The following is a 17384-nucleotide window of genomic DNA, read 5'->3' as shown; positions in this document are numbered from 1 at the left end:
TTAAGTTAAATTATACAGCTGAGGTCAATTAATTTTCTGTTGATTAATTAGGCATTTATTTTCAGGTACATGACAGATGGAGGGCTCAACCTGTATACTAGGAGTCTGAACCGAATACCAGACACAGCAACTTCCAGGGATGTCATCCAGAGAGGGGTTCATGATGTGACAGTGGATGCAGACAGGTAATGTCATCAGCATATTTGATGGTGAGGAATGCATAAAGCAATTTTATAAATGAGATCCTAGGAGTTTTACAGTATTAAACCAAAGGACTTTTTATTTTGATATAATAATAATTTTGGAACATTTTGAAAACTAAGGTGCTTTTGCTTACAAGACTTTTAGCTCTGTACACTAAAAGAAATTACATTGCTGTTGAGAACATTTAACAAATTTCAGGTTACATGGTGGCAAATTTTAATATCTGCAAAAGCAAAATTATAAACATAGACTTCTGTTCCTTACTTGAAAAGAACCCTGGCTGATAAATTCCTTTCAATTCAGATGCTCTCAGATCTACCTGGGGGCTAATGACATAAAGATTAAACCATAATTCTAATTATCAGGTAAAATAAACTTGATGCTTTTCTTGAGGGGTTTCTTGAAAGCATACAACTCTTGCTTTAAGCTAATCTCTTTCATATTTCAAATTGCTTACAGGTTTGTGTGTTTCATATACTTGTTATTATTTTGCTGGGAATTGTTTTGCCAATTTTATCAGAATCACTGCTGTTTGATAATATTGTCTTTGTGAAATAATGTTGTAAGACGTATTTCTGACCTGATTTTGCCCCCTCTTCACTCAGAATTTTTAATTTCTTAAGCAGGAAGTGATTGCCTATTTCCAGAGCTACTGTATATCAATACCTAGAGTAGTTCTTTAATTCAACATTTATGAAGGGGACGAAAGGGTAAGACCTAATGTATCCACATTCTGAAATAAGAACTGTGTACAATTCATAGTGCATTTTAATATAGCCAACTCCAAAGGCTAGGCAGTGAATTCTGATATTCGTCGTCAATTCCTCCTTACTCAAATGCTGTTGATGTTTTAACTCCTGTTGGCCAGCTCTCATCCTGTATATACACTAGTCTCCTAGGCTGTACACAAGGTGTCTGTGTGAAGCATGTGGTTACAAAGGGTTTATGAAAAATTTTGCTCACTCCACCCCCGACCTGAACTATTCTTCAACTGTTTTCCCTCACTGACTCTCACTAACTTCAAACATGATGGACTTCTGCTTTCACATTGATGCTCCCTCTGCCTAGAATGCCCTTTTCTACATTCCTTGCATTATTGCCTCCATCATATTTCTGTTTCAGCTTAATGTTACCTTCTTAGCGAAGTGTTTTCCAGAGTAGCAAAGGTACATTTCATTTCCAGTCACTTTCTTTCCCATTATCTTATATTATTTTCTTCAATGTACACATCACTGCTAATTATTGTTTACATGTTTATTTTGTATCTCCCCCATTACAGTGTAAGCTCAGGAATGCAAACTTTTCATCATTTTTACGATACATTGAGCTTTTAACAAATGCTTGTGGAGTGAATGAACAAAGGAATGAATATAGGCTATATATTCATATAGGCCAGCGATAGCGTCCAGTTGACTAAAGAGACAAATAAGACTGGGAAAAGAGACAAGATACTGCAAGGATATTATGTAAGAGAGGGAATGAGTTATGTGGGAAAATAGGAAGGAGTGATTAGAGGGAAAGAAATCCAAAGTGTGGGCCACATTTTGAAACTAATGACCAACTCATTGTTAGCTGACAGTGGAAAACATTAAAGGAGAGGAAAAAAATCTGTTGGTCTTTGGGAAGTGAGATTTATGATAGCTGAAGCTAGGAATCAACACAAAGGTGACTTATTTTGGAGGCATTTGGGATAACCAGCTCTCCAGGCTCCAGATTGGAGCCGGGCTGAGGAACCTCAGACCAACGGAAAAACCCAGGTATTCAACTAATAAATTGGGACCAGCAAAAGCCATAGTTCTTAAAGTGTGGTACCTGGATCAGCAGCATCAGCCTCACTTGGGAACTTGTTAGACATGCAGATTATCAGCGCCATCTAAGACTCGCCAAACCTGGGGTCCAGCAATCGGAGCTTTAACCAGCCGATTCATATATACACCAAAACTAATGAAACACTATCTTAAAATGAACAAATAGATGCCAGGCCTGTGAAAACGTAAACATTTAACATAAACATGTAAACATAAAAAATAACATTTGGAAAGTTTTACTTCATTAGCTGTGCTTTGTCAAGTGAAAGAGACTATCAAAATAACAATGGCATTAATCTTTAAATTAGATCAAATAATGATGTGTTGCACCTGAAATAAATTGTCTCAGATTCAGATTTTGAGAAGTATGTAGAAGGTTTTTGAAAGAATTATGTAATTTGAGGAATACAAAAACGCTTTGGTCACTTTTATATATTCAACAGCAATAGGGTTATAGTGAAAATCCTACTATAGGAGTTTTAGGATTTTCTCTTTTATTATAGCTAAATCTCAAGCTCTTTTAAAATTGTATATTCAGAAAGTGATTCAAGATGTTATTGTTTTAAAATGCATAATCTTAGATATTAAAGTTGTGAAAGTCCTGTTAATTTATAAAGGATAACGTTTCATAAAATTTTCTTAATTCTGATAGCCATTCCAAGTAGGATTGACAAGAATGGCTAAAGGTACTGAGAAGTCCTGCAGTTTAAAATAAAACCTGCTTAACTTTATTTAATTCATTGCTCCTTAAGTTTTTTTCATCGATTCCCCCACCTTTTTCGCTATAATGATAATTTGTTCCTATAATGTTTTAAGAAATGCTCATTTAGCCTAATGCTCTCATTTAGTAGATATAAAAGAGTGAGGAGTTAGGTCTTTTACCCCTGTACTTCTAGTTTCCCAGCTACCTTAGTCAAGGTTTTTAAAAAATAATAATAATAATATAAAAGTATTAGTGATTGGTTCATTTTAGCAAATCGGTAAATAATAGGGCTTACAATATTTCACTGATACGAAAGCTTAAATGCAAAAAAAATCAACAGCGTTTTCATATTTCTTAGATATTCTTTCTAAAAGTTATATCAGGGAAAAAAGCACTTATATAATGGCAAAGTACCCAGCTGGCTAGTATGGCAATGGATTTGAATTGTTCGTGTTGCTGTAGTGAAGGTTATACGCTCCCCTTTGATCAACTTCTGGAGAAAATGTGATGGGCAATAGAGAATAGCTGAATTCCTCTTCTCAGCAGATTGAAATGGCCCCAAAGAAAAGAGGAGGGCTTCCAGCAGCCATCTGTATTACTCAAAGACATTGCAGGACAAAAGCGGGGCATCATTTCGAGAGGAACTTGGGTTTGGTCTGTATGTAGTACTCTGCTCGGACTGCCGTAGCAAAGTACCACGGACTGGGTGGCTTAAACAACAGACATTTGTATTCTCACAGTTCTGGAGGCTACAAGTCCATGATTACAGTGCTGGAAAATTCATTTTCTTATGAGGGCATTTTTCTGGCTTGCAGACAGCCACCTTCTCACTGTGACCTCACATGGCCTTTTCTCTGTGCTCTCTTGCAGTGAAAGACAGAGATCTTTAGTGCCTCTTCTCTTCTGATAAAGACCCCAGTTGTATTGGACTAGCCTCCTCCCACCATTATGACCTTATTTAACCTTAATTACCTCCGTAAAGGCACAATCTCCAATATAGACACATTGGAGATTAGGACCGCACCGTATGAATTTGGTGGTGATGGGGGAAGAAGGGATGGGCATAATTCAGTCCATAAAACTGTGTAACTCCCAGGTGGTTTTATCCTTGGAGATATAGGTTCAGTCTCTCTATAAGTGCTGGATTAAAGTAGTGAATGTATGTATTATGCATATCATAAGCCCAGACCCTACAGGGATCAGGAACATCACATGAAATGAGTGAAGCAGAAGAGACACATGGTAAACATGGCCAGTCCAAGTGGGCATCTACCCTCAACTGTAGAGGTCGCTGCCTGTGGAAATGCACAAATGTAGAAAGGAGGTCTGAGGATTGCAAACCATTTGATTTTTTTAATTTAATTTTTATTTTATATTGGGGTATAGTTGATTTACAATGTTGTGTTAGTTTCAGGTGTACAGCTAAGTGATTCAGTTATACATATATACATTCTTTTTCAGATTCTTTTCCCATATAGATTATTACAGAATATTGAGTAGAGTTCCCTGTGCTATGTAGTAGGTCCTTGTTGATGATCTATTTTACATATAGTGGTGTGTATATGTTAATCCCAGACTCCTCATTTATCCCCCCCCCCCACATTTCCCCTTTGATAACCATAAAGTTTAGCCAAGAGTCTAGACTCTTTTGAGAACTCTCCCAATTTTTAAGTATTGGTAACTGTCTAAGCACATCTGTGAGATCAGTAGATAAAGATACACATTTTTTTCAAGTTAAAGATACACATTTTTTTCAGTCAGATAATCTAGGAAATCACAGAGAAGCTTATATAAAGCAAGAAACCATGAACATTCTCACATATGGTCATGTAAACTTCCTAGGTCCATTAAATTTTCCCAAAGAAATACGCTGGTGGTGATACCTGCTGTACAGAATGAGAATGCTGCCACTCATGAGAAGCCTGCCCGGCAGGTGCAAGAAATTGTGGCAAAACTAGCTAAGCACGTTTCTAAGTTTTTAATACAAGATAAGACCAATCTAAGGTCTGTATCCCAGCCATAGCATCACTCTGGAGGCTGTGAGGCCTGTTATGGCAGCAACTATAGTTAATTTTGTTTAAAACACTCTGAGGATTAACACTGTGCAGGCTAAAAGCTCATTTGGATCAGTGATGCAGAGAGAGAAAACAAGCCTTGAGAATGAACCCTTGACATTTAACAAGGGAATAAGGGAAGAGCAGTCATTGAAGAACGCAGAGAAATCAGCTCTAACACAAAGGTGAGGACAAATAGGGTTAACTGGTACTTTGAAAATGGAGAGAAGAGGGAATAGGCACCAGTGTCAAATTCCATGGAGAGGTTAAGTTAGGTGAAGAGAGTTTATGCCAAAAAATAAAGTAAAATAATATGAAGTTTCACATTTGAGACGTAAAGTTTCCTGGATGATTTAAGCAAGCTGTAAGTCATCGCCTGAGTGACTAGAGTAGAATGGTCATAGAAGTCAAAGTTCGGTTATGCAGATGATTTATCCAGGTGACTATTAACTCATGATGACAGAATGAGTCTCAAAAGAGAGGAAGACAGGGCTTCCCTGGTGGCGCAGTGGTTGAGAGTCCGCCTGCCGATGCAGGGGACACGGGTTCGTGCCCCGGTCCTGGAAGATCCCACATGCCGCGGAGCAGCTGGGCCCATGAGCCATGGCCGCTGAGCCTGCGCGTCCGGAGCCTGTGCTCCGCAGTGGGAAAAAAAGAGAGGAAGACAAAGCTCCAGGTACCAGTCTTTATTGAATACTGACAAATTCCTCAAATTGTAATAATAGATTTCACCAGGTCTATTCTGGATTGTCTATTACATTGTTATCTAAAGTATATTCTTAAATATAGTGATTGCTTATTTCAATTATAAATGAATCAATTTAACTATTCGTATTTTTACTTATTTTTTGCATGTTTAGTCATGACTTTTTGAAAATATAAAAACATATCATAGAAATTATTTTTGTATTGTATTAAATGACAAATTGATTTCATTTATGATACTATAATCGAGAAACTAAAATCACAGCTGATGAACAAGTTTACAAAAGACATTAAGGATATCATATTACATGTCTCTAGATTGTCAGTCATTATAACTTACTATATTGAGGGAGGTCTAGTTCCAAGCATCTAGTCATAATGAATCCCCTACTGGAAGAGGAACTCTTTTCTCTTAGGTTTAGTGGTTGGTGGCCTGCAAATTACCCTGACAGGAAAACAAGAGGCAAATTTTTATATACATATGTATGCAGGAAATCACAGAAAGATGTGATTTAAGGGGAGATGGTTAGAAATTGGGACACATCTTCATGGGGAAAAGGGGCCAGGGAGAAGGACACTTTCGGGGAAACAAATGACTTTCAGGAAAGATAAATGGGGCCACAGAAGAAGAGATGGGAGATATGATAGTTTTGTGACAGTGTCTATTTAGGCAGTTTCTTATTTGGTGCCATTTGTCTCTGGTGATAGAAGTCAATCCTGTCTGGTGTGAAACTCCCAGGGAGGAAATTTATGACAGTTGAATTCTTTTGGGAGACACTTTCAGGCAGACAGGGGGAGTTTAGGAAGAAAGAAAAAGCTCTTTGCAGTGGTATATTTTGGATCTCTTCACCCTAAATCTACAGTTTTCATCAATGTGTAGAAAATTGCACTGCCTCTACATAAAGGCTCATGGAAAATTCTCATAAAATCAGGTGGGGAGTCATTTCTAAGGGTAGGAGGCCTTTGGTATTTTCACGACTTCTCCAAACAAGAGAAGTGAAGGCAACTGAGATTTCTCCTAAGCCACCAAGCAGATATCTCCAGACTCTGAATTCATGATGCTTGTCACTAGTTTATGTACATTCTAATAATTCCTTCTATTCTGTGTTGATTTATTCCCGCATAATCACAGAAACAGTATATTCCCATATCTGAAGTATTTCCTTCATTAGCTTACTGGCTTTCCATAGTAATGAAAAGCAAACACAAAAAAGATTAATAGGCTGAGATTAAAGTAGATAAAGTAAATATAATTATTTCATTTTGGAATTAAATGCCATTTTGGCCCTCCTTTCTTTAAGTAGGGATAGGCCAATGCAAAACACTGGAGAAGTAGAAAAAGTTTTATTTGCCCCCCTCAACTTCCCTTTGGTACCTTGCTCATCTTTGCAGGCTTATGCACTGGTGCTAAACTTCTCTCCTGTGTCCTGATTCTCAGCATTACCTGACCTCATTGTGAATAATCTTACAAACTTCCAATACTTTTAAGTAATACCCCCCATAGAATTAATTCACACCATACACATGTGAACACATTGTGTACACATGTACACAACGTGTGCACGTGTATTAAGACCCTGCTCTCTGCCAAGTTCTGTGCTCAATCCTGGGGGAGCCTGTACTCAAAGGTCTTACATTAGAAGGGGCTTTTTAGGCTTGATTAATTTAAAATAGGGATTAATGAAGCCTAAAAAGCCATTGAGATTCAAAGGATACTTAGTACAACTAGCCCAAGTTGTAGATATTTTTGATTGGGATACCTTTAAGTATCTTTTTTTTTTTTTTTTTTTTTTTTTTTTTTGCGGTACGCGGGCCTCTCTCTGTTGTGGCCTCTCCCGTTGCGGAGCACAGGCTCCAGACGCGCAGGCTCAGCGGCCATGGCTCACGGGCCCAGCCGCTCCGCGGCATGTGGGATCTTCCCGGACCGGGGCACGACCCCGTGTCCCCTGCATCGGCAGGCGGACTCTCAGCCACTGCGCCACCAGGGAAGCCCTTTAGTATCTTTTAAAACATACATACAGGTGGCTGTAAGTTTTACCACCCTTTGTAAGACTGCCCCTGATATTAAACTTAGCCATGGCTAAACTTTACCATTACAGAATACATCTCCCAATAGAGGAGAGGGTCCCCAGTACTCTTATTTATGAAGCAGTTTTACATTATCTCCTTCCAAAACAATTTGCTCATGAATTTTATGAAGATGGTGATGATGATGTTGAAGACAAGGAGGAGTCATGGCTGTTACAGTCAAAATAGCCAGAGTATCTCTCTGTATTGAGGATCGAGTAGTGCAACCAACATACCATACTAGTTAAGTACGTTGTTATATTTTACCTTTACAGCAGCCCTGTGAAGTGCACTTTATTACTGCCGTTTTATAAGTGAGGCAGACAGTCCTTTGATCAAGGAACTTGCCTATAGACACTTTGTTGATAAATGGTAATGGTTGGATTTGAATCCAGTTCCTGTACTCTTACTGTTATTCATAAAATTATTAATATGGATAAGGGTTTTATCATGCCTGGATAACATACTCTGATTTTTAAAATTATTTCAGTTGTCCCTTTCTGGCTAAACATACCTGTAAAATATGAATAGATCTTTCTTATTCAACTTCGTAAATGTTGGTAATTTCCTTCAGCGTGTAATCATTTTCAATTTCTACTGCAGATTGTCAATAAATGTAAAAACACGATTGACAGAACAATATTTTCACATGCATTTTCACATGCATTTCACATGCATTCACAATATTTTCACATTCAGAGCTTCTAAAAGGCTGGCTAGTTTGTTAATCAGTAACGCAATTTAGCAGTGTTTTGTTCTTTTATGCATGTAAATCTATCCTAATCTTGAAATCTAATGTCTTTTGAAATATCTATTTCTAACAGGCTCAAGGAAATAATAGAAAAATGGAAAGGGGAGAAATATGATTCATCCTATATACAGAAAAATACTAATAAAAGTGTACTTATATGAAGGGAAAAACAATGTGGACCTTTTATATTACATGATTTTTTTGTCCTACAAAGAGCAATAAAATGGGAGAGGTTTTTGTCAATGAACTTAATTGTTTGATTTAAGAGTTGCATCTATACATGAAACAGTTTTTTTCCCCCTTCAAAAGCTACGGATGCATTCTTTTTTTATAGGCTAACTAATGGGGTGAGACATTCAACTTGGGATCATTAAACTGAGGTCTTCCGGCTGGCAGCTGATAAATTCTGCACCTTCCTCATTTCAGCTGTTTGAGTGGGTGGCATGGACATATTTATTAGAGTCATATGTGCTCCGTTTATATTCTTTTTTCTTGCTTGACTTAATTTGTGTTTGAAATGGTTAAAGTTATCTGCAGTGAGCTGTATTTTTTCTTTTTTTAAGCATCAACAGAGCTTCCATATGTTTTTTTAGAAAAGTTGCAAATGAAAGTGTTTTCATTACAAATGAGTGCTTATTCTCTGGATTAGTTATTTTGCTATTATAAAGCTTTTCTGTGGTTATTGAGAAAAGTTCACAGAATAAGTAAAAGTATAAAGAAGAATCTAATAATAATTCATAATCCTCCCATCCCCAGAACAACCAAGAATATTGCTTCGATGTATTTCCTCTCAGGCTTGCTCATCCACTCTGTTTGCACAGTTTGGGTTATACCATCTATACAATAGATTATCCTGCTTTCTTCACCTACTTACACAATGAACACTACCCCATAATATTAAACATTTTTTAAAAATATGACTTTTAATGATTGCATGCTCTTCTATCACATGGGATAAATTTTATCTAAGGAGTTTGTGTAATCAACCATAAAATTTTTAAGACATACATCAAATTTCGGATTTTATTGGCAAGGCCATTAGGAGAAACTTATCTGATTGTCTGTCTATATGTATTTTTCTTAAAAGGTAAACACCTCACATATGCACATGTGCATATTTGTATATATGTGTGTGTATGTATATACACAGGTGCATTTGAAATTTAATTTTATTTCTCCAAGTAAATCTCATTCCTTAAGATTAAGTTTTATAATTTACTTTTACTTTAGATTTTTAAAATTTCAAGTGTATATTTAGGGCTTTGCAAACTCTTAGAATTCATGAGTTTGATATAATTCTAAAATACTTTGTCAGCCAGGTTTTCTTACAAAATAGGTGGTAAACAGTATTGACTGAAACTGTGTGGCTTCTTCTTCAAACATAAGCAAATATCCAAAGGGGCTTTATTTCTTAACAGAACAAAACCCTATCACTTGTTTCTCTAACAATATAATCTATTCTGATCCCAGACAGTTTGTACAAGGCACAGCCACTTGATAACCCAAATATTTACTAGATAAAAATAAAAATAATTATAATAATAGTGCCTTTATCGAGTGTCTCATTAGTGCTCGACATATTTCTTTTTTTCATCTTTGGAGGTGCTAATATACTTCTTTCAGTCACTAATAGAACAGGAAGACACCCCCCTCCAAAAAAATCAATATATAGAAGATTTGACCCATACAATAAGAAAGTTGACCTTATGTACATGTGTAGAACACCAGAACCAAGAATAGTAGAATTCGTTTTTTTCAGGTACACATTGGATATTTACAAAAAGATGTGTTGGGCCATGAAGTAAGTCCCCACAGATTTCAAAGAACTGAAATACTATAGAGTATGTTCTTTGACCACAGTGCTTTAAGCTAGAAATCATTAACAAAAAAGATAGACAATCTCTGTATGTTTGAAAATTAGAAAATGTACTTCTTAATAACATTTGGGTAAAAGAAGAAATCACAATGGAAATTAGAAAATATTTTGTTCTGAATGATAAAGAGAACACTGCATATTAGAATTTGTGGGATATAGCTTAAAATCATGTTCAGAGGGAAATTTATAGCCTTAAATACTTATATTTATAAAACAAACAAGAAAGGCTGAAAATCAATGAGCTAAGCTTACAAGAAGTTAGGAATTCTCCAGTTCAAGGAGTTAGGAAAAGAAAAGCAACTTAAACCCAAAGAAATAAAAAAATATACATAAACACAGAAACCAATGAAATAGTTTTTAATACTTCACATGCATTAACTAATTTAATCCTCATAACAACCTTCTGTATTTGGAACTGTAATTGTCATCTCTTTGCAAATGAAGCATCCATAGCACAAAGAGATTAATCATTTGCTTCAGTTCACACCATTAGTAAATAGCAGAGCTGGACTTAAACCCAGGTGAAGCAAAACAAGTGGATTATAAAAACAACATTCATAAGTATATATTTTTTAATTTTTAAATCTTTTCCAGCTTTAGTTTTGACTAAGTAATTTGATTGTCCTCTGTCCTTCTTGTCTAAGCCAGTTTGATTGGCTGTTGGCTAGAACAGGTTGATCATAGTAAAAACCAATAGAAATTCTGCCCAAATTCCATTTAACTACTACATTTTGAGAATATGTTGGTGTAGTTGATTTTTAAGATTCAGATATCATACCAGCTCTGCTGCTACTGAAACTCTCCAAATATTTTAGTGAAAAGATTTTTAAAACACATAAAGCCACAATGGTCAGAGTACAGTTGGCCCTCTGAATCCACAGTTTCCCCATCTGGGACCATTTTATGTAACAGAGTTGAGCATCCTTGGATTTTAGGAGGGTGGGTGGAACCAATCCCCCTGAAGATACCAAGGGACAACTATACAGAAGGCAGCAGGAGCAGGAAAGCTGGGAAAATGGCAAGAGGGAGAATGGTGATTGATTTAACAGCCCCGTGAAAGCACGGAGCGTGCCAAGGGTGAAGGCAAGAAGCAATGCAATTTACACCATGGGAACCCCCAAAGGCTTGGGAATTTTAGGATTAATTACCTTGGGATTTAGGGCTGAGTATGAGGTAAAAATAGGAGGAACTGGGTTAAAAGGTTTTAAGAAGCAGTCAGATCCCCAGATCCCCAACCCAAATGTGAATAACTGGGCACCTGCCCCTTTTCTATCTTAGCAAAAGACTGGAGATTATTTTCTGGGGAGGAGAAAAGAAATAGAATTTGTGTGGGACACAGAGGAGGACTGACCACAGGGTAATTAAATGAAGTTTTCATAATAAACATGGAGATTCCCAGCTTTTCCTCCAGTTTAGACCCTAAGTCTAAATTTAGGCAACCAGGTATGAGTCCATCTAATGAGGACCATCATTTACCTTCTACTTTCCCCATGTACCTGCCGTGTGCTTACTGGTTACAAATTCTTAAATCACTATAGGCAGTATACATTTGGAAAAAATATGGTATTGTGATCTAGAGTTTAGCATAATTAGTTATTAAAAAGGGTTTTGAAGTTTGGATTCCTGGCTTCAGATTGCAGCTAAACAATGGCTGTTTGTATGACTTTAGAAAGTTACATAGCTCTCTTAGCCTCATTTTTATACTTACAAAAATGAATGATCGGGCTTCCCTGGTGGCGCAGTGGTTGAGAGTCCGCCTGCCGATACAGGGGACACGGGTTCATGCCCTGGTCCGGGAAGATCCCACATGCCGCGGAGCGGCTGGGCCCGTGAGCCATGGCTGCTGAGCCTGCGCGTCCGGAGCCTGTGCTCCGCAACGGGAGAGGTCACAACAGTGAGAGGCCCGCGTTTACGCAAAAAAAAAAAAAAAAAAAAAAAAGAATGATCTATTAGTAATGACTAGTTACACTCTTAGGCCTCTTTTAATTGTAAATGACGGACAGTCATATTAAAACTGAATTAAGAAAAAAAGCATGCTCTGTTCTAATAACTGCGAGGTCCCTAAGTATCTCAGAGTTCAAATGCGGCTGCATGTAACAGTATCTGGTTCCCTTTATCTGAGTCCTATATAATTCAAGGTTCAAGTTCAGTGCAGAAGCAAGCTTCTGCGACATTCCTAAGACTCACTAAAATTGGACAGGTTATGGTATGCACATTCTTGAACTAGTCACCATGGCCAAAGAAGCATTTTCACTGCCTAAGTTCTTACTTGTATCTTAACGTGCTTAATCTATACAATTACCATTGCACCCTTTTTTTGACTCCTTCCCTTCTTCTGTTCCAAAGCTGGGCATCCTGGCGTCTTGCCCACAGCTTTACCTCATATGTGACCTTGCCTGACCTCACAGTTTATGCTTTGGAAGTATTGAATTATTTATTGTTTCCCCCTCCACACACATATACACATATTGACATACTAAAATCCGCTGTTCCATGTCTTTGCTTAGGCCTGGAATTCCATACTCAACTCTTCTGTCTTCCTTCATAATGCTTACTCATTGGCTGAGAGTTACTTGAGGTGTTGTTTTTCTCTGTGAACTTTCCTCAAAACCTTAATAGGCTCCATGTTCCTTCTCCGTGTACTGGGTGTACTTCAGTCTTAAAATTCATCATATTATTTTGAAGACTCTCGTTATGTGTCTGTCTCTCCCACAAGCCTATGATATATCCAAAGACAGGGACCATGTCCTATTCATCCTCTTACCCCCAGTTTCAAATACAGTTCTTGTCAATATACACCTGTTTTCCTGAAACCCCATTTAATCTTGTGCATTCTTGTATTATACAATATTCTCCACATGGTATCGAAAATATTTTTTCCATGTCTTATCCAACGTTATATTTTCAGCATCTAACACAGAGCCTGATACACTGTTAGTACTCAGTGTTTACTTGAATGAGTGAATAAGTGAAATGCTTTATTTTGTGGAGAGCTTGTTTTAAAACTATAGGTAGAAAAAGAAGCATGTAAATAAGAACGTTAACATTGAAGGCATTATGGAAGAGTTTATTATGTGTGAACGTCTTTGAAAATCATTATCATCCAGAATATTGCTATTTGCTTCTTTTTGTAAATTGAGATATAATTGACATATAACATTGTGTAAGTTTAAGGTGTAAAATGTGTGGATTTGATTCTAGCTGGTGATCACTTTAAAATATTCTGGTCAAGACACTCAAACCAGAAATTTGATCCACAGTCATAATTTGGTGATTCCTGTTCTAGACCATTCTTAGGCCTGACATTTATTCTCTGTATTAGTTTGCTAGGGCTGCTGTGACAAACTCCCACCAATTGGGCACCTTAAACAATAGAAATGTAATGTCACGGTTCTGGAGGCTAGAAGTAGGAAGTGCAGGTGTCTGCAAGTTTGACTTCTTCTGAGACCTGTAAGGGAAGGACCTGTTCTAGTCCTCTCTCCTGGCCTTGTAGATGGCTGTCTTCTCTTCATGTCTTCACATTGTCTTGCTCTGTGTGTGTGTATCCAAATGTCCCCTTTTTATAAAGACATCAGTCATATTGGATTAGTGCCCACCCTAATCACCTCACTTTAACTCAATTACTTCTGTAAAGATCCTATCTCCACGAAGGTCCCATTCTGAACATGCTGGGGGAATAGGACTCTGCCATGTGAATTTTGGCTGGGCGAGGAGAGTGGCATACAGTTCAACCATAACATTCTCATTCTCTTTGTACTACATCAAACTTGATTGCCACCAGGATGTAGAGTAACACGTACTCTTTCTGTCCTTCTAAATGTCAAGCCATAGCTTCTCTCTCAGTAACACTGCACGGTAATAGTAAACAAATAGAACTGAACCAAGAAACTGGAAAGATGACCCTATAAGACTTGCCATTTCAATCCTACAAAACACCCAGAAGAAAATATGACATCGTATCAGTCATCTGAATATTTAACCACTTTAGAAAATGGGCAGCAATATGTAGAAAAATAAAATTATAAAGAAAATTATTGTCATCATATTTCTAACAAATATTCTGCTGGTTAAGATCCTTAACTCTGTGATTCCCTAAAAATATCAAGAATAAGACCCACACAAATCACACCCTCCTGTGTCCAAGCAGCAGACAGAATTGACTCTAAAATAAAACTGTCATTTGAAATCCCCAGCTGTGAATGTGCCTTGTTGTTAGGAAGTGTCGTACCTTTTGTAACTAGAGCTGTCACAGCATGCAGAGCCGAGATACCATTGAGTCATACAGCTGGGGCAAGGATAGGTTAGCACAGGAATTCTAAAGAGGTTTTTTTTTTAAATTTTTAAATGAAAAGACCATGTGAGGTTCTTCGATATAAAAGCTTAGATTTGTAGCTTATATACCTGAAACTGTCTTTGGAAAAATTTGTCCGTAGTCATCAATTTTGAAAGAAATGTGCTTTAAAATAGAGCATCGTATTCTATCTCTTTGAAGTCTTATTAGGCTGCCATTGATCCATGTGTTATTTTCATGACTGTTGACATTTTTATCAGCAAAAGGAAGCAGTATATTTTGGCATTTGTTGTTTGATATTCAGCATTTGATACCTGCTCCATCATCCCAAACCTACTTTAATAGGGCAGTTGTAATCTTATATAGTGCCAAGCACAATTTTTTTTCTTTCTCATCACAGAAGTGTTAATTTTTTTTTTTTTTTTTTGCAGTACGTGGGCCTCTCACTGTTGTGGCCTCTCCCATTGCAGAGCACAGGCACAGGGCACACAGGCTCGGCAGCCATGGGTCACGGGCCCAGCCGCTCTGCGGCATGTGGGATCTTCCCGGACCGGGGCACGAACCCGTGTCACCTGCATTGGCAGGCAAACTCTCAACCACTGCCCCACCAGGGAAGCCCTGAAGAGATACTTTTCTTAACCTTCTGACTGCATTGTTATTATAAGGACAGCAGCTCATTAACACAGTGGGTGTCAGTATTGATTGTGACTTTTATTTTTATTTTTTAACTTGAGGTATCTGGTTTTTCTTTTTTAATTTTTGAATTTTACTTTATTTACTTTTTAATACAGTAGGTTCTTATTAGTCATCAATTTTATACACATCAGTGTATACATGTCAGTCCCAATCGCCCAATTCATCACACCACCACTTTTGCATATTATGGTTTAATTTCTATCTAAAATAGATGATAACTCTTGATTGGCTGCTACCTTGGAGTTTTTCCAAGATATTGGACTCATGGTAAGATAATAGTGTTCAAATGGATACTGATGGTCATTAGGGACTCAGGACTGTTTTCTCCTACTGTGATGCTCTGTTTTGCAGAATGCAATGCACTGCAGAAATAATCATGAGAGTCAAGTGCATGCCGCAGGTACAATCACCACCATCTAATGGTCTCAAAGTTGTTTGTCTTATGACTTTATTTAGCTGAGCACATGCACACAATAATAACAAATAGGCTAATTCAAAGTCCTGTCAACCGCAGGCAACTTAGTCATCATAAATGCGGTCTGGTGCATTTTAGAGATTGTATCTACTTGACAAGCTAGCAGATATGAAGAGGAAAGGCAATAAGGCAGGAAACAGAGAAGTCAGAATTTGATTTTTCTTCCCCTTAGGAGAAAAGCCTATCAAGATCTATAAGTCTTCCTTCAGTGTGTATTTGAAACATTCAGTTACTTACACTGTTACAACATCTCTAATATCTTATAAACTGTATAACATTATAAGATGTCAAGAGAAAGTGAGGTTGATTTTTCAGACTCAAAGGACTGTTCTTTTCTTGAAAGAATCTCTCTTGGTCAGAGTCAGCAGACACTATGATGCCTTTTATAGGTGCAGCTAATGAGCCTGTTACTTCAGCTCTGCAAGGCTCGTACCAGGCCTGGTGCAGATGCAGAGCTTGGGGCTCGGCACACCTAAGGGCCCCAAGGTGTTGATTGCAAACCTTAACAGGATGTGAGTGGCAGGAGATGCATGGGGGAAGTGCCTCTTCCCCCATGAACTGCCTCTCCCTCCAGGCTTCTAATTCCATACAGTTCTTCGCCCACAGACCTCCTGCCACTGGGCCTGGATGTAGGTTCCACGTCCTCCTTGTCTACCCACTCCCCTCTCTTTCCAACAGACATCCAGTTTTGAAGCCCCTACTATCAGTCTAGACGCCCTGCTGCCCCTTCTTGGTGTTGTCATTCCAAGAACCTTACGCCACTCTCCCTCAGGTATGCAAGATGTTAAGTCAGTTTCTGTCGCTTTCTCTTACACTACTCCTGTCATAATCCATTACCGTCTGAGTGTCTGCACACACTTTCCAACAGCCTAGCTTCTCAGGACCTTGATACCTTACCTTGCAGGGATCTTGCCTTCCATTCTCTCTTAGCACTCTCTTAGTGCTCCCAGTATCCCCTCCTAGAACTTGCTGTTGATAAAAGTTTCACCCTCTGCATTGGAACCGTTTTGAGTATCGTGATAACAATCGCTCTGACTCCTCCAGTTTCCTCCTTTTATTATTCCAGCCCCAAGAGTAATATATTTCTACCAGGACCTTTAAAATCCCTTAATTCCAAACTTGTCAGAATCCCACACCTTCACTGTGTCCTCATACTCTTCGTTAGACTATGGCGAGTTACATTGCATGATTCATCAAAAAAAAAAAAAAAATCCCTTTATTGGCTATGGATGTCCCCCCTACTCCACTGCCCCCTTCTCCCTTTGCTTATTTGACTAGCAAAACTGCAACCTGTAGTTGAATCCAACATTTCTTCTACTCTGCGTCTGCCCAGCTGAATGTGGCCAGAAAATTTCAAAAATCACGCAGACTGATTTCATGGCAAATTCATGACTAGGGATCTCAAGTGGACTCCTAGTATGCCCAGAAACCCTGCGTTCCCTTATTCCCTCATCCTTCCATTCTCTTAACAGATAATTCACCCCTCTTCTTTCTCCTCATACTCCTATCTCCCCTTCCCATTTTGACTCCCAGTTAGCAGGCCTGCCATTCCCCTGAGAAAATGGAAGCAATTCACATAGAACTCCCACCACCTTAGGTCTCTACTTACTTACCGCTCACTTATATTATCTTCTGTTAGTCTGTCTCAGCTACTATACAAGGCCGAACACTCCAGTTAAGTCCTGGATCCCATCCCCTATCTTCTGCTTAGACTTTTAGCTCCATTACTTCTTTTTTTTTTTTTTTTTTTATTA

General features: G+C 38.0%; 1 protein-coding gene across 3 annotated transcripts in view; it reads left to right on the top strand.

Moving 5' to 3' along the window:
• Window positions 1-17384, top strand: part of NAV3 (neuron navigator 3) — a 369647-nt gene that overhangs the window by 225902 nt on the left and 126361 nt on the right. For all 3 annotated transcript variants that reach the window (XM_007454822.1, XM_007454823.1, XM_007454821.1), the window contains exon 12: window positions 66-185. In XM_007454822.1, the coding sequence (XP_007454884.1) occupies window positions 66-185 (120 nt within the window). The remainder of the gene's footprint in view (window positions 1-65; window positions 186-17384) is intronic.

Source organism: Lipotes vexillifer, unplaced genomic scaffold (genome assembly GCF_000442215.2).
Source record: "Lipotes vexillifer unplaced genomic scaffold, Lipotes_vexillifer_v1.1 scaffold1325, whole genome shotgun sequence".
Lineage (NCBI taxonomy): Eukaryota > Metazoa > Chordata > Mammalia > Artiodactyla > Lipotidae > Lipotes > Lipotes vexillifer.
Note: the sequence above shows the minus strand (reverse complement) of the source record. Positions and strands in the feature narration are given on the sequence as shown.